This window comes from Choloepus didactylus (assembly GCF_015220235.1).
Source record: "Choloepus didactylus isolate mChoDid1 chromosome 24 unlocalized genomic scaffold, mChoDid1.pri SUPER_24_unloc2, whole genome shotgun sequence".
NCBI lineage: Eukaryota > Metazoa > Chordata > Mammalia > Pilosa > Megalonychidae > Choloepus > Choloepus didactylus.
Genome location: NW_023637605.1, coordinates 1,332,011 through 1,358,135, shown reverse-complemented (window position 1 = coordinate 1,358,135; position 26,125 = coordinate 1,332,011). Strand labels below are relative to the sequence as shown.

Here is a 26,125-nt window from a genome sequence, read left to right as displayed (position 1 = left end):
CAGAAAAACTGAGAAACTGCAGCAGAAACTGTAAGTAAAATGCTCCCGAGCAGGAGCTGGTGCCCATCCCACACCCTCAAGGCAAGCAGCCTCAGGTATGATCCATGAAGGGGAGCCACGGACGGAGAGGGGCAGAGACGTCTTCCTCCCAGGGAAAAGGCGGGGGGGAGGGACAAGGACAAGGACTGACCATGGCTTCTGATCAGCAAGTTTGTACTGCCAAGCCTAGCTCTGAAACATGGGTCTAGCCTGCCCTGAACAGGAATCCTAGTGGCCATTATTTCAACACCACCCAGAGGAAGTTGAAAAAAAAAAAAATTCCAAACTCAGGCTGCAGGGAAAGGTTTGCTGAAGAGTGCCATCTGCTGGGGAGTCTAGAAAGTGCACCTTTGAGGAGCTGAATGGGAGACAACAAGGCTTCTTAAAGTCTTTCCTATTTCTTTCTCCAGGTAACTTGGGAATTTGTCTGTTTCCCATTTGTGGGTCCCTGGCCCTGTATTAATCAGTTAAACAAGGGCAATTCTAAAGGCCTAGAAGAAATTGAACCAAGAGTCAAAGAAGAACCTTAACACAAAGCCAATCAACAATAAAACCCTAGGCAGGAGAGAAACTGATCATCGGTGTAAACTTATCAAGATAATCAGATGTCTAGACATCAGCAAAAATTACAAGCCACACTAAGAAACAGGAAGATATGGCACAGCTAAAGGAACAAATTAATAGCTCAGAGGAGATACAGAATTTGGAACAATTAATCAAACATGTTCAAACAAATCTCCTAAATCAATTTAAGAAGATGAAGGAAAATATGGCTAAAGAAATAAAGGATATTAAGAAGACACTGAGTGAGCATAAAGAAGAATTTGAAAGCATGCAGAAAAATAACATGTTATAGGGATGAAAGGTACAATAAAGCAGATTAAAAATACACTGGAGGCATCAACAACAGACTTGAACAGGCAGAAAAAGGATCAGTGACCTAGAAGACAGGACATCCAAAATGGAACAGGCAAAAGAACATATAGAGAAAAGAACGGAAAAAAATTGAGCAGTGTTATCAGGGAATTGACTGACAGTATGAAGTGCACAAACACATATATCATGGGTGCCCTAGAAGGAGAAGAGAAGGGAAAAGGGGCAGAAAGAATATTTGAGGAAAAAAATGGCTGAAAATTTCCCAACTCTTATCAAAGATATAAATATACATATCCAAGAAGCACAATGTACTCCAAACAGAATAAATCCAAATAGACCTACTCCAAGACACTTATCAATCAAAATGTCAAATGCTAAAGATAAGGAGAGAATACTGAAAGCAGCAAGAGAAAAACAATTCATCACATACAAGGGACCAAAGTAAGAATAAGTGCCAATTTCTCATCAGAAACAATGGAGGCAAGAAGGCAGGGGTATGATAAATTTAAGATACTGAAAGAGAAAAATTTCCAGCCAAGAATTCTTTATCTGACAAAACTGCCCTTCAAAAATGAGGAAGAGTTTAAAATATTCACAGATAAACAGAAACTGAGAGAGTTCGTTAACAAGAGACCTACCATACAAGAAATATTAAAGGAAGTTCTACAGGCTGAAAGGAAAAGATAGGGGAGAGAGGCTTGGATTAGAGTATAAAGTGGAGACTATCAGTAAGGGTAACAGAAAGGGTAAAAAGAGGGACAAAAATAAGATGACATATGAAAGCCAAAGGATAAAATGGTTGAAGTAAATACTGCCTTTACAGTAATAACATTGAATGTTAATGGATTAAACTCCCCAATCAAAAGACGCAGATTGGCAGAATGGATAAAAAATAAAAATATGAGCATCTATATGCTGTCTACAAGAGAGTCACCTTACATCCAAGTATACAAATGGGCTGAAACTGAAAGATTGATAAAAGATATTCCAAGCCAAGAATAACCAAAAAAGAGCTGGGGTAGCTCAGACAAAATAGACTTTCAGTATAAAACTGTTATAAGAGACCATGAAGGATATTATATATTAATAAAGGGAAATTGATCAAGAAAAAATAATCATAAATATTTATGCACCTAACCATGGTGACCCAAAATACATGAGGCAAACACTGGCGAAACTGAAGGGAGTAACAGATGTCTCTACAAAAATAATTGGAGATTTCAATACACCACTATCATCCATGGACAGAACATTTAGAAGAGGATCAGTAAAGAAACAGAGCAATTGAATAATATGGCATATAAACTAGACCTAATAGACATATACAGAACATTGCACCCTAAAACAACAGGATATACATTCTTCTCAAGGGCTCATGGATCATTCTCCAGGATAGACCACATGTCGAGTCACAAAATGGGCCTCAATAAGTTTAAAAAGCTTGAAATTATACAAAGCACTTTCTCTGACTATAATGGAATGAAGCTGGAAATCAATAACAGGTGGGGAACTAGAAACTTCCAAATATATGGAGGATAAACAACACACTTTTAAACAAAAAAGGTGGGGCAAAGAAGAAATTGCAAGGGAAATCAGTAAATATTTCAAGATGAATAAAAATGAGAATACAATATATATCCAAACTTATGAGATGCAATGAATGCAGCACTGAGAGGGAAATTTATACCCCTCAACTCCTACATTAAAAAGGAAGAAAGAAGTAAAATCAAAATTCCAACAACCTACTTTGCAGACTTGGAAAACCTAGTTATCAAATTTATTTGGAAAGGGAAGATGCCTTGAACTGCTAAATACACTCTAAAAAAAGAAAAACGAAGTGGGAGGACATACACTCCCTGACTTTGAAGCTTATTATAAAGCCACAGTTGTCAAAACAGCATGGTACTGGCACAAAGACAGACATATTGATCAATGGAATCTAATTGAGAATTCGGAGATAGAGCCCCAGATCTATGGCCGACTGATCTTTGATAAGGCCCCCAAAGTCACTGAACTGGGACATAACAGTCTTTTCAAAAATTAACTCAAAGTGAAATATCCATATCCAAAACATGAAAGAGGACCCCTACCTCACACCCTATACAAAAATTAACTCAAAGTGAATCAAAGATCTCAATATAAAAGACAGTACCATAAAACTCCTAGAAGATAATGTAGGGAAACATCTTCAAGACCTTGTATTAGGTGGCCACTTCCTAGACTTTACACCCAAAGCACAAGTAACAAAAGAAAACTAGATAAATGGGAACTTCTCAAGCTTAGAAGTTTCTGTACCTCAGAGGAATGTCAAAAAGGTAAAGAGGCAGCCAACTCAATGGAAAAAAATTTTTGGAAACCATGTATCTGACAAAAGACTGATATCTTGCATATATAAAGAAATCCTACAACTCAATGACAATAGTACAGACAGCCCAATTATAAAATGGGCAAAGGATATGAAAAGACAGTTCTCTGAAGAGGAGATACAAATGGCCAAGAAACACATGAAAAAAAGTTCAGCTTCACTAGCTATTAGGGAGATGCAAATTAAGACCACAAAGAGATACCATCTCACACCAATTAAGATGGCTGCCATTAAACAAACAGGAAACTACAAATGCTGGAGGGGATGTGGAGAAATCGGAACTCTTATTCATTGTTGGTGGGACTGTATAATGGTTCAGCCACTCTGGAAGTCAGTCTGGCAGTTTCTTAGAAAATCAGAAATAAAGTTACCCTTTGATCTGGCAATTGCACTTCTCGGTATATACCCGGAAGATCTGAAAGCAGTGACACGAACAGACATCTGCACGCCAATGTTCATAGCAGCATTATTCACAATTGCAAAGAGATGGAAACAACCCAAATGTCCTTCAACAGATGAGTGGATAAATAAAATGTGGTATATACACACGATGGAATACTATGTGGCAGTAAGAAGGAATGATGTTGTGAAACATATGACAACATGGATGAACCTTGAAGACATAATGCTGAGCGAAATAAGCCAGGCACAAAAAGAGAAATATTACATGCTACCACCAATGTGAACATTGAAAAAGTAAAACAAATGGTGTATAATGTAGAATGTAGGGGAACTAGTGATAGAGAGCAATTAAGGAAGGGGGAATGATAATCCAATAAGAACAGATAAGCTATCATGGGTTAATTTAATGTACTGAAAATGCCTATGGAATGACTATGGAATGCCTATGGAATGACTATGGTCTGTTAATTTCTGATGGGTGTAGTAGGAACAAGTTCACAGAAATGTTGCTGTATTAGGTTACTTTCTTGGGATAGAGTAGGAACATGTTTGAGGTAACTACTTAACCTAAGATAACTACTTTATCTTAGGTTAGTTGTCTTTTTCTTACTCCCTTGTTATGGTCTGTTTGAAATATTTTTTTATTGTATGCCTTTTAAAATTTATTTTAGTTTAGTTTAGTTTCTATATAGTTCATTTTTTAAAAAAAATAGTTAATTAAAAAAACAATGAAAAAAATATGCAGAGCCCCCTTGAGGAGCTGGTAGAGAATGCAGGGATATTGGGCTTCCCCACCTCGACAGTTGCTAATGTGCTCACAGACATAGGGGACTGGTGGTTTGATGGGTTGAGCCCTCTACCACAGGACTTGCCCTTGGGAAGACTGTTACTGCAAAGGAGAAGCTGGGCCTCCCTATAATTGTGCCTAAGAGCCTCTTCCCGAATACCTCTTTGTTGCTCAGCTGTGGCCCTCTCTCTTACTAAGCCAACTAGGCAGGTGTGAAATCACTGCCCTTCCTTCTATGTGGGATCAGACACCCAGGGGAGTGAATCTCCCTGGCAATGTGGAATATGACTCTTGAGGAGGAATGTAGACTCGGCATCGTGGGATGGAGAACATCTTCTTGACCAAAAGGGGGATGTGAAAGGAAATGAAATAAGCTACAGTGACAGAGAGACTCCAAAAGGAGCCAATAATTCACTCGGCTGGGCACTCTCATGCACAATATAAACAACCCTTTTTAGGTTCTAGTGAACTGGAGTAACTAGCAGTAAATACCTGAAACTATCAAACTACAACCAAGAACCCATGAATCTTGAAGACGATTGTATAAAAATGTAGCTTATGAGGGGTGACAATGTGATTGGGAAAGCCATATGGACCACACTCCCTTTTGTCTAGTTTATGGATGGATGAGTACAAAAATGGGGGAAGGAAACAAACAAACAAACAAGCAAACAAAGGCACCCAGTGTTCTTTTTTACTTTAATTGCTCTTTTTCACTTTAATTATTATTCTTGTTATTTTTGTGTGTGTGGTAATGAAGGTGTCAGGGATTGATTTTGGTGATGAATACACAACTATGTAATGGTACTGTGAACAATCGAATATATGCTTTGTTTTGTATGATTTAATGGTATGTGAATATATCTCAATAAAATAAATTTTAGAAAAAATGTTAAGTAAGGTAAATGGATGTATGACAGATGCTCATAACATAAAAAGTGAATAAATTAAAATGAAGGATAGCACAAATAAATACAAAGAAGTATATCTATATAAATATACAATATTTATCCATAAAAACAGAATACACACACACACACACACACACACACACACATATATATGAAGAAATAAAGCCATATAAATATTTGAATATTCCCTAAAACCATCTCTGGAAATATTTATTAACTTCTATATCTGTAGGTTTGGGGTAGGAGTGGGATGGGTTTTACTTTATGTACAAGCGTATACAACTTATATCATTATCATCATCCTCCTCATCATCATAAAGAGATACGTTGTGAAGATTTAGAAAGATGTCTGTGATATATTTAACAATAAAAATATCAAGTTCCAGATCAATATGTACATAACAATCCTATTTTTATGAAAAAAAGTTATTTGGTATATAGTTAGATCTGCATTAAGAAAAGCCAGGAAGGCATAAGCAACAAATTAACAGTGGTTACCTCTGTGATTTGATTTGAAGGGGTAGAAAAGGGAAATTAAAGTTCCTATATTATATAACTTAAAAACAAAGTCAAGGTATTAAAGATGACTTTTATTTTCTTTTTCCATTTTTCAAATAACTGGACAACACCCCCCCCCCAATAAACATGATTAAGTTAAAGTCATAAAATTGAAAAAAGAAAACTGATAGCAGGCATTTTTTAGTGGAAATCTAAAAGTTAGTTCTACCCACTACAACAATGAATATATCAGTTTCTTTCCTGTCATTAACACAATAAGTATAGACTGCTCCGAAGTTCCTAGCTCATTCACCAGAAGGCTGCCTTACCAAAGGCAGTTCTGCCATCTCTACTGAGCAGTTCTGGGCTTAAGTTATGGCCCTCTCAATTAATCTTGTGTATTTCAAAGGACAGAGTTTTAGAAAAGACGGCATTTCTTTAAAAGGATATGCAAAGGGTAAGGAATTGGTTAGAAAGAATGATACTTACATGCAAACAGAGTTCACTGGGTACAGAAGTTATCACATTCAGGTCCCTTTTGAACACTGATATGTTAGCAGGCTGACTCTCAGCCACATTGGACAGAATCGTAGAGCCTGTCTGCTGAAAATTAGGGGATTGTGTAGGACTATCTTGAATTCCACAGTGACTGGTAGCTATGACTTCTGGAACTGGGCAGGAGAATGTATCTTCAGCAGAGGAAGAAAATGGAGAGTCTATGTTCTGGGTATCCTTCCGACTCTCAGGATAGATGCTAGATATGCTATGCTTCTGATAGAGCAAGTTTCTTAATTTTTCATTCAGAGTTTTAATTCGGTTATCTGCAAATTCCAGTTTTGGAGGTCTTTCCCCATCTGATTCCAGGATAGTGGTGTGTACAAGGGTAGCTGGTTCCAGGCTTGGGGTCTGAGGGGGAATGGCTGTCTTGGGAGGACTTGCTTCAGTGTTCACTGTTGTTTCTCCTTCTTGTGATATAAACTCTGCATCCATAGTTGGCTGCTGCACTGATAAGGATTGAGGCTTTTGGTCAGACATAAATGCCAGAGTTGTAAGAGAGTTACCAGAAATCTCAATTGACTCGCCAGGATGAACCATAAGTACATCAGCCTGACTGGCAGCTTGGTGATACGGATGCACAGGTATGCCTGCTTGATTGGTGAGTCCCTCACATTCAACTGGAAATGCATGAACTGAAGTAGCAATACAACTGGAACTACTAGTAACTGGTGCCATTATCTGTCTGTCATCTTCCACTTGATAAAGTATAGCTGGCTGTTCAGTTTCTACACTAGCGTATTCAGAAATCTTATCATCAACTAAATCCTTGTATTCTGATTTAGAGGTCAAAAGTGAACGTTGACATGGATTACTTTCTATAGTGAGTGGTGTGTCATGTGGTATTTCCTTATTACTTGCATTTCTTGGACCTAGAACAATAACAAAGAATGGCTAAGCATGTATATATAAGTACAAAGTATGGTACTCGGTACCAAAATCCACAATGGGATAGGAGGAGCAATGGAGACAAATGAGCAACCCTTTGTCAAAGTACTCTTGTAAAATAAGACTCAGAATATAGAAATTTCATATGTCAATGAAAATATTTTTCTTTTATCATAAATATTAAATAAAATGGTTTTTTAAAGTTAATATTAACATCTTCATAAATGCTTATGAAAATTATCATAAACATAAACATACCCATTAAACCAAATTACAGATATGGTAAACATTATGCAGGCCCCACTCCTCCAAGTCTGGATATAAAGCTACCAGAGAATTAAAGCTTCACTAGAAAGTGGATGTAGCCCAGGAACTGTAGACAAGGACATGCTGATAGAGAAGAAGGAGACTGAGTCTCGCGATTTCTTATGTCTGATTGATACAGAATCGCCAAAGACCAACTGGGATGATGAGGAACAGATTCATCTGTAGAAAAAATTAACAAAAAATCAATACACTAGTTAAAGCAATGGTCAATTTTTTTTCACCATTGTTAACTAAGACAATCCGTTTAAAAACACCAATTTGCCTGTATCTCCATATTCCAACAGCACCAGAGATACATGTAATTTAGAGAAGGAGCCTCCCACCCTGAAAGATAGTCTAGAGAACAAAGCACAAGATATCTTTAGAGTAGGATTTCAGATTTTCACTGAAATAATACGTATGAATAGTAATTAGAAGCAAAGCATTCTTTTTTGAAAAACACGAAAAAATCTTTTTCCATTAAAACCTACATCTTTTCTTCTATAACCTGAGATTGCACCCAAATCTATACAAGTATTAAAATTCATAGAACTATACACCAAAGAGAAAAAACTTTTATTCAATTTTACTATATAATAACTTAAAAAATAAAAATAAATCCCCTACATCTTTACTCCTACTTTAAAAAGCTTACTCAAATAAGTAATACTCTTTTAAACTTAATCTTACTTTGTCAGTCAGAAACTTGCCAGACTTCTACTAACCAGAAAAATAAGATACAGGATCCAGGCATCTTAACACAGTCAAACTAGAATTTCAAGTTAATGGACTTTGGTCCCACTACTCCTCATACCACCTTCTGCCTCTTCACATTGCTATAAATCATTCAGAGGTCGGGCCATTTATATATGGCTTTTCTTCCCCTCCCAGATACTCCTAATATACTCATGACAAGAGCTGAGAATGAATGGAGAGATAAAGCAGCTCAGGAAAAGAAAAACAGAAGGCCCCCATCTTGTTCCTGGACGTTTATCCACTTTCTGATTTATAAAAACCTAGTGATCAGAGCAGGTTAAAAGCTTATCACTGGTAGAATGAAATCAGATATGACTATTAAAATTACGAGACAATTTTAGAACATAACAATTTTAGTTAAGTTTTCTGTCCATCTCATATCAGGGAGAAAAACCTCTACCAATTAAGTTTCAAATAACTAAGCTGTTAAAGGTCATTGGTTACTATGACTGCTTTCCTGGTCATGCCATATGACAACTCAGAAATAAATTATCAGATAAGAACCAGCACTTGGAGGAAAGTCTGGAGAATGGTTTCTTACTTCTAGGCTACAATGTCAGCCTTCAATATGTGGGAAAAACCTACATTAACCATTTATCAAATTACTTTTCTTGGCTAGCATCTTTCCCAATGAAGGTGAGTTAATTAAAGTTTCCAACTGTCTTGCTTCAAAAGCCCAAATGGTAAATTTTATTAAATATACTTACTGCTGGTTTGAGGTGGTTGCAGAATTTATCTGTACTTGTTCAGATGATCCTGTCTGAATTAAAAATGAATAGATAAATAAAGAAGTTCCTGATATACATCCGAGAGAAGACCTATTTGGTTAAACAATTGCTCTTACTTGGCTACTGTTGGATTCCACAATAATGGAGTCAACTCCAGTGGCTCTTTCTCCAGCAGAGTGGACATGAAGGATCTCCTGAGCTTGCCCCAACAACAGCCCTCAATTCTTCTATAAATTTTTCCTTTTCACTTTCCAGCACAAAGTTATCTTCAACCTGACAAAAAGGAGATCTCTATTATAAGAATGAATTTAGTTTTCTCAAATTGTAATAACTCTACCAATGGTAACTACCATAAAGAAAACATTAAAATTGAATATTTAGATCCAAATGTCACAACAGAATTAACAAAGGTCAGCGAATAAAATACCACATAATACATTATTCTTTCTATTTTTGAAAACCACTGACACTTGTCAGACTGGCACCACCTATCATAGAAGACACCGGTACTTAAAAAAATCTCGTGATGTAAAAATTGATTGTTATTTGGAGGACATAACTGAGACAATATTCATTTAAAACTAGCTTTTTTCCTTTTTTAATATATTTTTTATTAGAGAAGTTGTAGGTTTACAGAAAAAATCATGCAGAAAATACAGAACTTCCCATATAACTCCCCCCCACCATTAACCTGCCTTAGTGTGGTATCTTTGATACAACAGATGAAAGAATATTATTATAACTTGTACTATTAAACTATAGTCCATATTTTACATTAGGATTCACTGTGTTGTAGTCCTACATTTTTTAAAATTTTTATTGTGGTAACATATATATAATCTAAAATTTCCCCCTTTTAACCACATTCAAACATATAATTCAGTGATGTTAATTACATTCATAATTTTGTGCTACCATCACACCACCCATTACCAAACTTTTCCATCACCACAAACAGAAACTCTGGTCCCAAATTAAGCATTAATTCCCATTTCCTAACCCCACCCCCAGTCCCTGGTATTCTAGTTCGGACTCTATGAACCTGTTTATTCTAATGTTTCATATCAGTGAGTTCATGCATATTTGTCCTTTTGGGTCTGGCTTATTTCATGCACATGATATCTTCAGGGTTCATCCATATTGTCGCATAGACCAGAACTCCATTTCCTTTTATAGCTGAATAATATTCCCATTGTTATGTACAATGCCAAAGTTTGTAAAGTTAGCTTTTAAATCACTAATCACAAAATGGAAACTATCTCCAAAAAATGATAAATAATGGACAGAGAGCACCTTTAATTTGGCTTAAACATTCCTGAGAAACATGTAAGAAGAGACAGTTCAAGAAAAATACTATGTTAAACAAAAGTCAAAAACGGACATAGTGATTAACTTTTAAAACATTTAAGTAAATTCTGCTTGGCAAAAAAAATGCATATCCAAAGAAAATTGGTAGAAATAAACAGCATTACCTACTACTTCCTGGCACCCGAAGCACCATCCTCATCGAAAAAGGGGAAAAATACTAACTTAAGCCTAACATTTCAAAGAAAATATGAAACTAAATAAAAATGATGAATATACTTGAGCACCTATATGTAATATGTCAGATCAGCAGGTAACACATTAGAATCACCTGGGGGAGGCTTTACAACATTCCGAGATTCTGATTAATTATGGACGCCAACCAACAGAATAGTTTTTAAAAAGCTCTCCAAGTGATTCCAACATGCAGCAAGAGATAAAAATCTACTGACCTAGATCATCTCTTATAAAACCTGCTCATATTTTCCATATAATATGCTGAAAACCAGAGGCGATACACTGATTTTAATCTGATCATAACTATTTAGCTCTGTACAAATTTAAAAAAACCCTAAAAAATGGCTCGATTAAATGGAGGAGAGTATGGGGGCAGGGGAGGCAGAGAAGGGAAAACAGTTTTGGTTTTATTGTACTTACATAATAGTCTGCAATATCCATCTGGAGCGTCGCCATCAACATCGAACTTGAAGTGTGACCATCTTGTTGTTGTGTGTCTCCAGCTGACACTACTACCATGTTGTCTCCAGAGGTTGACACCTGGGCACAAACATTTCATCAGTTTAGGAATAAGATATTGTCTTCTCTTGCAAATTATGCAGGGAACATCTGAGTTCACATACAATATATTGGGGAAATGGTTTAAATGGTTCAGAATTCAAAAAGATTGTTTTTCCCTTTGTAAGGTACTGCCTTCACAGCTATGACAATTCTAACTCAAATTGCCCAGAAAAAAAAATAAGTTAGGAATGTGATCCTGTGTTATGGGAAGAAACTGAACATGACTTTTTTAAAAAATGACAAATCATCACTGCAGCTATCTGTAATGCAAAGATCTAAATTCATGTCATTCCTTTCCAAAATCCTCTTAATCCCACAAATTGACTCTTTAAGCAAAAGAAGATACACCGCTAATAGAAATGTAAACAAATCCAACCTTTGTGGACAGCAATCTAGCAGCACCATATTTAGAAATTTTAAATTTTTTCCTACTCTTTGATCCACTAATTCCACTTCTAGAATTCTATCATAAAGAATAATTGGGAATATGCAAAGATTTATATTCAAGAATGGTCTGCTGCAGAGAGACACACACAACAAAAAGAGAGAGAAAGAGACAGAGAAAAAGTTAGAAAAAAAGACCGAGTGGCAGAAAGATGGAGAGACAGAAAGAACTTAAATGAGGAACAACAGAATAAATGGTTAAATAATAATCCCTCTGTACATTACACTGTCTAATACAACCATTTTAAATATCATTATTGAAAAATTAGCTTAACATATACATCTACATAAAGTTTTTAAAAGGCAGCGACACAAAATTATATATAGGTTTAAGCATCCATCTGAATATATACCATACTGGCTAAAGACAGGACTTTAAAGTCTGATCAGCTCTGGCTCTATCACTTTCCAGTTGAATGACCTTAAATCACTTTACCTCTCTGATTTATAGTATCCTCATTTGTAAAGATAAGTATACTATGACCTCCCATACATGTTACTGGGAGATTAAATGATAAAATGAATGTATAATATTTGGAGTGCCCAGAAAAAAAGAATTTTCACTACTATTATCAGCAGTACTGTTACAAACTTAATAATGTAAAATGCTACACATACATAGAGAAAAAGAAAATAAACTAGAATATTAATAGGAGCTATCTCTGTGTGGTGGGTGGGATTCAAGTGATTTTTTTCTTTCTCATAGTTCCCCTATATTTCCCAAGCTTAACAATTAACACATATACTTACGATAAAAACTTTTAATAGACAAAAACTTACTTTAGAGAGGTTTCACATATTCTTTACCCACTTCCTCAGCAACATTGCCCCTCCCCTGGCCACCCAGATCTCTACAGGCACTCTAAACCAAACCACATTACACACTGACCTGCAGTACAGCAAGCTGAAATTTAGGCCCCTCTCTGGTCGGGGACAGGAAGCGCGTCTCTGTTTGATCCGATCCTTTTTGCCATTTCCGCTTTGGGTTATCAACGCTATGGTACTTTCCTTTGCAGCTGCTTGCCCTCATGATTCAAGCTAGTAATTTTTTAAAAAGTAACTTCTGTTCAATTTCTCAGAGCAAGCATATTCTGTGATTCTCAAGCCAATGTTTAACCCAATCAGAGTTAATAATCCTGATGGCAACATCCAAAATGTCTAGGACACAGTTAAAAATTGTCATCAAAAAAAAAAAAAAAAAAAACACAGGAAAATCACAACTTGGATGAGATGTCGACACCAAGATGAATCAGATTTTGGAATTACCTGACAAGAATTTTAAAGCAACTGCTTTAAACCCATCAAAATGCTTCAATGAATAATTACAAATACTTTTGAAACAAATAAAAAATAGAAAATCTCACAAAAGAAATAGAAGATATGAAAAAAGAACCAAATGGAAATTACAGAACTGGAAAATTACAACAAATCAAAAAACTCACTGAATGGGCACAAAGCAGAATGAATAAGACAGGGTAAAGAATCAATGAACTTGAAGACAGAACAACACAAATTACCCCATCTGAACAACATAGAGAAAAATACTAGTTTACAACTACCAAATAATAATACAATTATATATATAGTTGTGATACATTTCATTATATTAGGTTGAATTTTACTCTAAATTACATTATTTCTTACTTCATTTTTTAATCCTTATAAACTTTTCTAAGAACAAAATAGTATAAATAAAGAGAAGAAGAAAGGGGTCAGTAATCTCACAATCCACATGATCCCAACTGTCATAAAAAAAGCAAATATCAGTTTTTAAAACATACGTACAAATATAAGAACAGAAAAGCTACTGTAGTCAAGATGCATCAAGCACCAAAAGAATGCACATACTTCACATACACTCATTATTCTCATGATATTAATTTATAGATACTTGCCTTCGAACTAAATCTTGTTTAGAAGAGCTGCTTGTTGTTCAACTCCAAATGGCTGTGACATGAGGCTATAAATGATCAGAAATAAACTCATCATGATAACTGCAAAAATGCAAGCTAAAGATAAAATATGCTGCTATTTTAGAAAACATGGATTGCTGCATTTCATGTTTTGGCTACCATGCAACCAGATAGGATGTCTATAATATTGAAATGTCTATATGTCTATATTAAATCCTATTATTGATGTTACCACCAAAGATAAAGAAAAATAAAATATAGCAGTACTCTTATTCATCAAGACTTTATTTTAAAAGATAGCATTATTTTATGCATTTTAGTTAGTGTTATTTTTCAATGGAGAACACTACTATTCAGCTTCCAGTCCTGCTTGTAAAACTACTACAGAAGAGTTGCTGACATTCCACAAGAAGATAAATCAACAAATCAAGTTTTATTGTACTGTGTAGTCTCTCTCTGTCTCTCTGTCTCTCATCTCTTTTCACTAAACATCACCAACTCTTCCACTGAGGCACAAGTATCCAGCAGTTGCAACACTAACGTCTAGGAGAAAAGTTGAAACCTGCTAAGAAAGCATATACCAATCCTCTTGGAAAATAATTTTAAACATTTATCTAATCCATTCTATGCAATGCCACTGGTGACAGCACAGAGTGATTTTAAAACGCAAATCTACCAAAACATATCATTCCCCTACCCATTTAAACACTCTACAATGGCTTCTAATCTCCTGTAAGGTTAAGCTCCTTAGGATGGCAAATAAAGTCCCCAATGAACTGGTCTCTGCCTGATTCTCCAGGCTAATTTCTCTGCTTAAAGCCACACTGAATTGTAGCTCTGCTGAACAGTTGGATTCTTCCAAATACTGTGACTCTTCTTATGCCCTCCATTTCCCAGGACTATTTCAACTCCTTCTCAATCTTGTCCACCTAGCAAATGTCTGGACAGAACTCCTACATACAACAGGCCTCTATTACAGTGGGTTTCAGAAACAAAACAAAACAAACAAACAAAAAAACAGCAAAAATGGCCTTGGGGATGCTGTAAAAAACATATACCTTAGGTCATATCTTGGTTTCTAAATACCACTCATTCTGCTAAAAAAGGATGGCGGTTCCTTGGAGAAATGGCTGATTCTAGCACTGGGGCAGGAAAAGCTCAAGATGAACCTGGAATATCTTGTTATGGCCAGAAAGTTAAAAAGTGTTCAAAAGTTGATGGGGAGCAGATGAGTATAAAATAAAGACAAAAAATATATAAATAATGGGGGTGGAGAGTGGGGGTATGGGATGTTTTGGCTGTTCTTTTTTATTTTTATTGTTTCTTTGGAGTAATGAAAAATGTTCTAAAATTGATTTGGCAATGAATTGCACAACTAATGATGATATCTATGAGCCAGTGATTGCATACTTTGGATGGATTATATGGTGTGTGAATATATCTCAATGAAGTTGCATTAAAAAAATGAATACAGAAAAAAAAGTTGATGGGCACATATCAAAGGCCAAAGGAGCCAGCTTGAAGTGGCTCCCACTGCTCAAGTCTGGGACAATTTGGGTTATCAAAATAAATGATGATAGTACAAATATAATCATTGAATAAAATAAGAATCCTTGAATTCATAGTGATATAAATAAATAAATGGGGAAGGAAAAGTTCTTAGCTACAATACAAAGCCAACTAACAAATATATGGCAGAATGATAGTTAGAAAATCATCAATGGAGGCTAACACCAGTGGGTGAAAGTTGGATGAGGAACAGGACATTTACATAGTTTCAAAAGTATCTCCTCACACATTACTTATTAATTACAAAGGGGAAAATGGTAACTTTACACAGGAGGAACTTGGCAGGTACCACCTTAACCAAGTAATCAAAGTTAACATGTCCAATATTGGGACAAACTGACAGCATATACTTGCCTCCTAATATAAGGCACTAATAAGAATGCAACATCACCTACATGGCATTCTGGCCAAAAATGCATAACCTGAATCTGAAGGAGAGGAAACTTCAGACAAACTCAAATTGAAGGACATTCTATAAAATAACTAGCCTTTATTCTTCAAAAATACCAAAGTCATGAAAGACAAAGAAAGGCTGAGGAAATATACCAGATTAAAGAAGATGAAAGAGACAGGACAATTAAAGTCAATATATGATCTTCAATTAGATACTGGATCAAGGAGGAAAATTTCCATAAATGATATTATTTTGACAATTGGTGAAATTTTAATATGGACAATAGGTCAGATAATAGTGTTATATTCATGTTAAATTCCTTGAACTTGGTAATTGAATTGTGGTTAAGAAAATTCCTTGTTCTTATACTGAAATATTTAGGGGTAAACAGAATTTCTACAAATAGCTCCCCTATACTTCAAAGTGTATATACTACAATGTGTACTGTAGACAAATAGATCCATCCTCCACTACTGCCTTTTATCATGTCCCTCTTCTTCATACATGTTTAATGTCTGACTCCAAAGACTCTGATTCATCTTTGCATTCTCAGTGCCTCTTAATACATAGTCAGCTTCCAATAAATGTTTCAAGGTAGAAAGAAATAGGAAAAGAAAGGTGACATAGGAAGAAAGTCTGTGCCATGAAAATGTTCATAATCAAATATTACCAATTCCGGTTATCAATCCTAAGGAAATAATCCAAACAAAGGGAAAAAAAACCATAGCATAATGCTTGTTTCATAGTAAGTGTTCAATAAATGGTAGTTATTTCTATGTGCTTATTGTAGTATAATACATAATAAAAACTGGCAGCAAGTTAGCTATCTAGGAGAGAAGATGAGTTAAGGTAAATATGGATACTTATTGTACTATCAAGGAGCCAGTAAAAAACTGGAATTGGGAAGGCTGAGTTTAAAGGCATGGAAAAATACTTAACAATGAATGTAGAGTTAAATGAAAAACTCTATGTGAATCACTCTAGGTATATACCCAAAAGAACTGAAGCAGTGACTCAGAACAGATATTATACACTGATGTTCCTTGCAGCATTATTCACAATAGCCAGAAAACAGAACACCCAAGTGTCCATCGACAGATGAATGGATAACAAAAATGTGGTATATAACCCACAATGGACATTATTCAGCCATAAAAGGAATGAGTTCTGATGCATGATTCACATGGATGAATCTTGAAAACATTTTGCTAAGTAAAATAAGCCAGACATAAAAGGACAACCTGGTAGATTTCCAATTATATGAAATACATAGAATAACAAATTCATAGAGACAGAAAGTGATTAGAGGTTACCAGGGGGCTGGGGGAAGGGGGGGTACTTTCTTAATGGGTACAGAGTTTCTGTTTTGGGTGATAAAAAAATTTTGGTAATGGAAGATGTTGATAGCATAGTAGCATACATACATGTAAATATATTTAATGCCATTGAGTTGCATGCTTAGAAATGTTAAAGTAGCAAACTTTGTGTTACACTACATTAGCACAAAAAATTCAAACTGTATGTATAATTACAACCATTTATGCATATGAAAAAAACATGAAATATTATGACAATATTATAATTATTGCCATGTTAGGGAAATAGCATTCTAGGTGATTTTTCCCATTTTATTTTTGCAATGTATTACATACATTTTATAATTAAAACTTTCAAAGATACCAAATACTAAATATAAAGAAAAATGGGTACTTTCATAAACAACTGGTGAGACTGTAAACTGGCTAGACTTTTCTAAAGGGCAACTTGGCAATATATATAAAGTCTAAAAAACACCGAGCAATTCCATCTCTAGAAGTTTATTCTAAGGAAATAATTAAGAACGTTTACAAAGGTTTAGCTACAAGAATGTCCCTATAAGATGGTATACAGTTGCAAACAGAACAAAAATTAGACATCTGTCTGATAGAAAATTAATGAAATAATGGTATACCTATACTGAAGGATACAGCCCTTTAAAAATGTGCTAAAACATATAAGGTAATGTCATAAGTAAAAAAAATGTTATATAAGTATGTATCCTATGATTACACTAAAATTACATGTGTGTATGTACATACAAAATGCTCTGGAAGAACACACACCAAGGTTTTAAACAAACTTACCTATATTCATCTTGCTTTGGGAATAAGAATAAATAAACTCAATTTTGTACAAACTTACCTGCTCTCAAGTTTAGTAATCTCAGGGCAGGTCCCCATTATTTCAATGTACAACATTATAGCAGTTTTAGACAAAAGTAAAAATTAAACATTTCATTAAATTTGAAAGACATCTGTAAAACTGGTCTAGCACTTATTTGTAAATATTAGTTTTGAAGCTCTTAGAAATATTATGACAAAACTTAATTAGAAGCTATCAGATTAAAAAAAGCCATGATTCTGACGACTAAAGTAGCATTAATAATTATAAGTGGTTATAAAATATAATTCCAGATTGCTGACATACTAACCAAGCCTCCAGATTTTTGCATCAAGTAACCATGTCACTACTCCATTTTCCTGGGACTCAACATAATTCTTTTAAAGTTTCTTGAATACAAATATTTAAGTTGGATACATTCTCTTAAATCTTATGTGTGCAAAAAAAAAAAAAACACTATTTGCCAAAGTATTCAGTCTTGATGTTTAAATAGTGATTATGTTAAAGAGATAATTATCTAATCTATAATTAGAAGCTAGACTAATTTATCCAGGAAAAATTATCAGTATGGGTTGACTAGGTTGGGAGAGAAGAGGAACACTGGGAAATGGTAAATTGTGCTCATCTTTCCCCACTTTCAAATCCAAATGAAAGACAGGCACCAATAACTTCTCCAGCGAAACTTTGATAACTAGATGGAAAGGAACTTGCTAGCAAAGTCCAATGGAACTAAAGCACCTCTGGACAACTCTTGCAGAATGTGCACAAGGCCAGAGTGAAAAACAAAAGTAGGCTTGGGTGTCCCTAAGCCACACCATTCCCTCCTTTCTATCTTGGCACTTAAAACAAAACAGTGTCTCAAATTCTTTTCCAGATCTTTCTCCCCCATGATTCTGTGAACTCTTTGAAGAAAGAGACCATATCTGTAAGATTCATCACAACATTCTCAATGCCTAACCAGGAATGGCTGTTCAATAAGTAGTACAGGAATAACTGTTCAATAAATGTCTTCCTTTCAAGAAATATCTTTCATTATTATAATGTTCTCATTTTATTATTGTTTTTGTTTTTATTAACAGTAACAACTATTTATTGAGCATTTATTAAGTTCCAGGTACTGTGCTAAGTATTTTATCTACATTATTTAACTAAATTCAACCCTTACAATGACATTAAGCAGTAGGTATTATCTTCATTTAACATTGAGTAAACCGGGGTTACTAATGATGGAAGCAAAATTGAGTGAGTGAATAAATGAATGAATGGAAAAATGATTCCACAGAGTGCTGAAGAAAAAAGACTTCATATTCACACCATATCCACAACACTCTATTAGTTGCCTGGCCTTCCTTTTTCTTTACTTGCTCCAACACCTATCAGTGGTTCTCCTCCCTGGTCATACATTACAATCATCAAAGAAGAAAAGGAGGGGAAGATGGAAGGAAGGAAAAAGGACAGGAAAGAAGAGGGGAAGGAGGGGAGGGGAGGGGAGTGAAAGAAACCAAGCAGAAGTTTCATTAATTATAAAGCAGAGAACTGGACTGAGGGAAAAAAAAAATCTTCCTGGGGTTCACTCCAGGGTATACTCAGGAATAACCTCATGAAAGAGAACCCGTCTGAATGGAAACATATACTTCATACTTCTCCCTTATTATCTGCCCCCAATTAAGTGGCTAAGGGTCACTCCAACCAGCAAATTGATCAGGCTCTGATCTTGTCTCAACCCTCTAAGTTTTCTCCAACTCTCTGGAGTGACCAATAAACACTGTTTTAAAAAACTGGCAGCAGAGAGAATGCATATTGGAGATGAAAAGGAAGGGAGTGGTTGTGACAGTTGGCATTCAGGGAGGTAGAATTCCTATATATAAAGTAAAATCAGCAAGGATGCAGAAGAGAATTTTGGTACCCATGCATGTTGGTTATTGTAGTGATTAATGTATCTGATTATTTCAGAGCATGATAGAACTCATTATGGGGGGTAAAAGAAAATCACACCTCAGAACAGAAGAACCACAATATACCAATGCCTAATAAGATACAGAAATTGGACTGGTCGCTGTGTATATCTACCTGCTCTCAAACTGTAGATCTGTAAAAGGATTTAATCATCACTCAAGAGCCAAAGAAAATCTACATGAGGTCAGAGAGTTGAGCAGGAAATCTGGATCCTGTAGGGCCTTGCACGCCATTAAGAATGGTGTTGTGGCTTTTACTATGAGTAAGATCAGCAATTGGAAGTTTTGAGCAGAGTCAAGATATGATCTGACTTGCATTTTAAGAGCATCATAATGAGAGAAAGGCTATAAAGGAGAAAAGGCAGAATCAAGAAGAACTAGGAATCTACTATAATTATTCAGCTGAGAGACAGAGTAGACCAGCATGACAGTGTGAGAAGTCAGATTGGAGCTATATTTTAAAGAAAAAGCCAAAAGATTTGCTAATGGATTGAAGTGGGATATGAGAGAAAGAGACGAATAAAATGTGACCACAAGATACATGGCAAAAAAACAAAAGCAAAAAAAATTTCTCTTAGAACATGAAGTCCAAAGCAAAGTGAGCTGGAGGATTGAATGGAGATAGACAGACAGATAGATAGATAGATAGATAGATAGATAGATAGATAGATAGATAGATAGATGATACACACATATGTATGCATATATGTGTATATATATGCACATACGCACATATGTATAAAATCATATGTGTATATCATATGTACATACACAAACACATCTTAGTTTTTCCACTGAGAATCCTAAAAACAATGATTCCCAAGTAGCAACAAGCACACCCTGTGCCCAGATTTTGATTTCTGAATTATATTCCCCACTAAAGGAACCTGGGCTTCATGGAGAAATGGTTGATTCCAGGGCTGAGGCAGGGAAAAGTGCAACATGATCCTGGAACATCTTCCTGTGCCAGAATGTAGGAAATGCTCATGCATGATGGGAGCATGTCAAAAGGACACAAGAGCCACCCTGAATGGGCCCCAACTAACCAAATGTGGGATACTTTAAAAATAAAAATAAGTAACGATAGTATTAGATTACAAACTATTAAGGAAAATAAGGATCCATGAGTCCATACCAAAATAAATAAATAAATAAATGAGAGATAAAAGCCAACTATAAATGTAAGAATGATGGAGTTAGAAAATCATCAACGGATACTAAAACTAGTGGATGGATGTTTGATGAGGAATGGGATATTTACATAGTCTCAAGATATCTCCCCAGAAGGGAAAAACGGCAACTTCACAGTTGAGAAGGCTGACAGGCCCCACTTTAACCAAGTAATAAAAGTTAACAGAGATGAGATCTAAGATGGCAGCATAGACAGGAGTGGTAGCTAGTCAGTCACCCTAGAACAACTAACAGACAACCAGGAACAACTAGTAAATAATCCAGAATAACTGCAGGGGTACAAACCTGACTGTCCCCTCATCATACACCAACCTGAATTGGGAGGAATGCCTGAGATTGCAGCATAAAATCTGTAAGTAAAAACTGCGGATCCAAGCCGGGAGCCCTCTCTGCCCACAGCCCAAGCTGCAAAGCCTTGTGGTGCTAGAGAGAAGCTCTCTCCCAGCAAGCGAATATACCTCAGCTGAGCTCCGACTGCTCGCTATGTGCTACGATTCCCAACAAGCAGACAGAGGCTTTGGGTGATGACTGACCTTGGAGAGCTGGAGGGTGGACATGGAATAGCCCTGAAGGGGGTTTTCTGTCTATGTTTTGGCTAAGTGTAGAACACTTCAGCCCTTTTCAGTTCCCAGTGCTCTGACCCAGACAAGGGTGGAGACAGCACAGGGAGAGTCTATTCAAATGCTAGTGACCTCTCCCTAGGGGGGTTATCTTTCCTAAGTGGAAATGGGTGGGACCCAGCTCTACTACCTGCCTTCCATTCAGAACCAGACCCCAGAGCCTGGAGGAAAACAGCCACGGGCCGCACCTCCTTACACAGGTCTGGCTGACAGGCACCACCTGCTGGAAAGAAAAGTACAATGATCTGAGGCCTCACAGGGTGTACCAATTTTCTAAGACACACCGTCAGGGAAACCAGACATGAGTAGTTCTTCCTTCTGGGACCTGAGCCCATTCTGGTCTGGGAAAACCTGACTGGGGTAACCAAGGAAACCATGCCCAGACAATAGAAAACTACAACCTACACTAAGAAAAACGAAGTTATGGCCCAGTCAAAGGAACAAACTTACACTTCAACTGAAATACAGGAATTGAAACAACTAATAATAAGTCAATTCAAAAAGCTCAGGAAAGATATGGTGAAAGAGATGAACTGTATAATGAGAACACTGGGCATACTTAAGGTAGAAGCTGAAAGTTCGAAAACCAACTGGCAGAATCTATGGAAATGAAACACACAAAGCAAGAGATGAAAGACACAATTGAAACATACAACAGCAGATCTCAAGAGGCAGAAGAAAACACTCAGGAACTGGAGAACACAGCACCTGGAAGCCTACACACAAAAGAACAGATACAGAAAAGAATGGAAAAATACGAACAATGTCTCTGGGAACTTTAGGACAAAAGGAAAAGCAAGAGGCAAGATGGCGGATTGGTGAGGTGTATGTTTTAGTTACTCCTCCAGGAAAGTAGGTAGAAAGCCAGGAACTGCGTGGACTGGACACCACAAAGCAATTTCACTTTGGGCATACTTCATACAACACCCATGAACACGTCGAACTGCTGAGATCAGAGAAATCTGTAAGTTTTTGTGGCCAGGGGACCCGCACCCCTCCCTGCCAGGCTCAGTCCCATGGGAGGAGGGGCTGTCAGCTCCGGGAAGGAGAAGGGAGAACTGCAGTGGCAGCTTTTATCAGAAACTCATTCTACTGATCCAAACTCCAATCACAGACTGAGACCAGACACCAGAGAATCTGACAGCAGCCAGCCCAGCAGAGAGGAGACAGGCATAGAAAAAAACAGCAAGACAAACTCCAAAATAAAAGCTTAGGATTTTTGGAGTTCTGGTGAACATAGAAAGGGGAAGGGCAGAGCTCAGGTCCTGAGGCTCATTCACAAATCCCAAAGAAAAACTGATCTCTCTGCCCCCTGGACTTTTCCTTAATGGTCCTAATTGCTTTGTCTCTTAGCACTTCAATAACCCATTAGATCTGCCAGGAAGGCCCTTTTTTATCTTTTTTTTTTTCTAAAACAATTACTCTAAGAAGCCCAATACAGAAAGCCTCAAAGACTTGTAATTTGGGCAGGTCAAGACAAGAGCAGAACTAAGAGAGCTCTGAGACAAAAGGCAATAATCCAGTGGCTGAGAAAATTCACAGTCAAGCTGTCAAATTTTGTTTTCTTTGTTATTCTCTCTCTCCCTCTCCCTCTCCTTCTCTCTCTCTCTCTCTCTCTCTCTCTCTCTCTCTCTCTCTCTCTCTCTCTCTCTCTCTCTCTCTCTCTCTCTCTCTCTCTCTTTTCTCTCTCTTCTTTTTCTTTTGTCTCTCTGCCTTCTTTGACTCTTCCTCCTTCTTTCTGGAAGAAATGGAGATGTCCTTATACAGATAGTGGCAATGGTGCTGAATACATAAATTCGTGACTACACAGTGAACCAAAGATTGTTTATGTAGGATGGAATGTATGGTGTGTGAACAAAACCATCTTAAAAGAAATGGGTTGATGAAGAAACCTTGAGGGCACTATATTGAGTGAAATAAGACAGACACATAAAGGCAAATATTGCAGAGTCTCACTGATATGAACTAATCATAATATGTAAACTCATAGACATGAAATATAAGTTACCAGGATATAGAATGAGACTAAAGAATGGGGAGCAGTAGCTTAGTATGAGAAGAATGTTCAACTAGGGTGAACTTAAACATTTGGAAATGGACAGGGGTGATGGTAGCATGTTGTGAGAATAACCAGCAGTGCAGAAAGGTGTGTAAAGGTGGTGGAAAGGGTAAGCACAGAGTCACGTATGTTACCAGAAGGAAAGTTGGAGGTTAGATGGGAATGTATAAAACAGTGAATCTTGTGGTGGACAATGTCCATGATTAACTATACAAATATTAGAAATCTCTCTCATAAACTAGAAGAAATGTATGACCCTATAACTAGAAGTTAATAATAGAGAGGCATATAGGAAAAAAATATATACCTATTGCAAACTATATACTACAGTTAGTATTTTAACATTCTTTCATCAACAATAACAAATGTACTATACCAAAACTATGAATCAATAATGGAGGGGGGTGGGGTTAGGAGTATGGGGAGATTTGAGTTTCCTTTCTTTGCCTTTATTTCTTTTCTGGAGTAATGGAAATATTCTAAAAATTGAAAAAAAATAAATTGTGTTGATGGATGCATAGATCTATGATGGTACCACGGGCAACTGATTGTGCACTTTGGATCTTTGGATAGTTGTATGGTATGTGAACAATCTCAATAAAATATATATATATTTTTTTAAAAAAGTTAAAAGAGCCAATATTGGGACAAGTTCACATCACATGATACACATGATATCACCTGCATGATATTCCTATCAAAAATGTGTAATCAGAATCTAATTTTGAGGACATTTACAGGACACAAATTCAGGGACATTCTATAAAGAAACTGGACTCTGCTTTTCAACATTGTCAAGAAAAAGGAAAGGCTGAAGAAATGTTCAAGATTAAATCAGACATGTGGCCCCCTCTCTCTCTAGCTAAGCCACCTTGGCAGGTGAAATCACTGCTTTCCCCTCTACGTGGGATCTGACATCCAGGGGAGTGAATCTCCCTGGCAACGTGGAATATGACTCCCAGGAAGGAATCTAGACCCAGCATTATGGGATGGAGAACATCTTTTTGAACAAAAGCAGGATGTGAAATGAAATGAAATAAGCTTCAATGGCAGAGAGATTCCAAAAGGGCTGAGAGGTCACTCTGGTGGGCACTCTTACGCACAATATAGCCAACCCTTTTTAGGCTCTAGTGAATTGGAATTGCTAGCAGTAAATACCTGAAACTATCAAACTACAACCCAGAACCCATGAATCTCGAAGACAATTGTATAAAAATGTAGCTTATGAGGGGTGACAATGGGATTGGGAAAACCATAAGGACCACACTCCCCTTTGTCTAGTTTATGGATGGATGAGTAGAAAAAAGGGGGAAGGAAAAAAACAAAACAAAACAAAAAAAGTCACCCAGTGTTCTTTTTTACTTTAATTGCTCTTTTTTTCACTTTAATTGTTATTCTTATTGTTTTTGTGTGTGTGCCAATAAAAATGTTCAAAAATTAATTTTGGTGATGAATGCACAACTATATAATGGTACTGTGAACAACAGAATGTATGCTTTGTATGACTGCATGGTCTGTGAATATATCTCAATAAAATTGAATTAAAAAAGAAGATTAAATCAGACAAAAGAAAAAGATAAACCCAATAAAAAGACCTGCATAGGCATGTCACAAAAGAAGATATCTCAATCTCCAATAATTATATGAAAGGATGCTCAACACCATTACTTATCAGGAATGCAAGTTAAAATCATAATACATGAATCCATGACACTTAACACATTACAACAGTTAAAATTTAAATGACCAAAAATATTAAGTGCTAGCAAAGATATGGAGCACCTGGAACTCTCAGCCATTGCTGTTGGGAATGTATTTTGGTAAAACTGATTTGGAAAACTGTCTGACATTATCTATTATGGCTAAATATACCCCTTGTTTATGACACAGGAATCTCTCTCCTAGATACATACACAAGACAAATACAACCACTAAAAAACATATATATAAAAGTTAATAGAACCTTTATTCATAAGATCCAAAAATAAGAACCAATCCTAATAAAGTACATTGACAAGAATGGATAAATGAATTGTGGTATGTTCATACAATGGAATAACTTGGATCAATAAAAAAGAAACAAACAACTGATACTGCAACAATGTGAATGAATCTCAGGAAACCTTCAAGAGGCTGGAAATATATTATATCTTCATTTGAGTGACAGATTCATGGAGGTATACAAAGGTGAAAACCCATCTAGCTGTACATTTAAGATTAAGGCACTTTTATTTATGCATACCTTATATACTAGAATAAAAAATAATATTTTAAAAGCAGGTATAATCCAACAATGATAAAATAAATACTAAAAATGATACATGTGTACATGTATGCATAAAAAATGGAAATCCTGTTTCTGAGAGGTGGGATAATAGGTAATCTTCTTCATACTTCCCTATATTTAAAAAAATTATGAATGAGAAGAAAGGTCATTTTTAAAAAGCTATTTTCATTTGAAGAAATAAAAGATCCATACCAAGACTTACAGATGATGTACACCAAGTTTTTCACTTACAAGAATAAAGAATGCTACCTGTAAGCACTTTGGAGGAAAAAAGAACCAAAAATTAGACTGGCTTTAGACTTCCATTCTGCAACATTAA

The 26,125-nt window shown here is 36.0% G+C and overlaps 1 protein-coding gene across 1 annotated transcript in view; it reads right to left on the bottom strand.

Moving 5' to 3' along the window:
• The window catches only part of LOC119525163 (serine/threonine-protein kinase WNK3-like), a 175,226-nt gene that overhangs the window by 70,460 nt on the left and 78,641 nt on the right, over positions 1-26,125 (bottom strand). Inside the window, 15 exon segments of the mRNA XM_037823760.1 lie at positions 6,368-7,305; positions 7,671-7,713; positions 7,716-7,750; positions 7,753-7,807; positions 7,903-7,984; positions 9,091-9,143; positions 9,228-9,317; positions 9,319-9,384; positions 11,074-11,091; positions 11,093-11,125; positions 11,127-11,162; positions 11,164-11,193; positions 12,548-12,573; positions 12,576-12,637; positions 21,649-21,683. Coding sequence (XP_037679688.1) covers positions 6,368-7,305; positions 7,671-7,713; positions 7,716-7,750; positions 7,753-7,807; positions 7,903-7,984; positions 9,091-9,143; positions 9,228-9,317; positions 9,319-9,384; positions 11,074-11,091; positions 11,093-11,125; positions 11,127-11,162; positions 11,164-11,193; positions 12,548-12,573; positions 12,576-12,637; positions 21,649-21,683 — 1,602 coding nt within the window.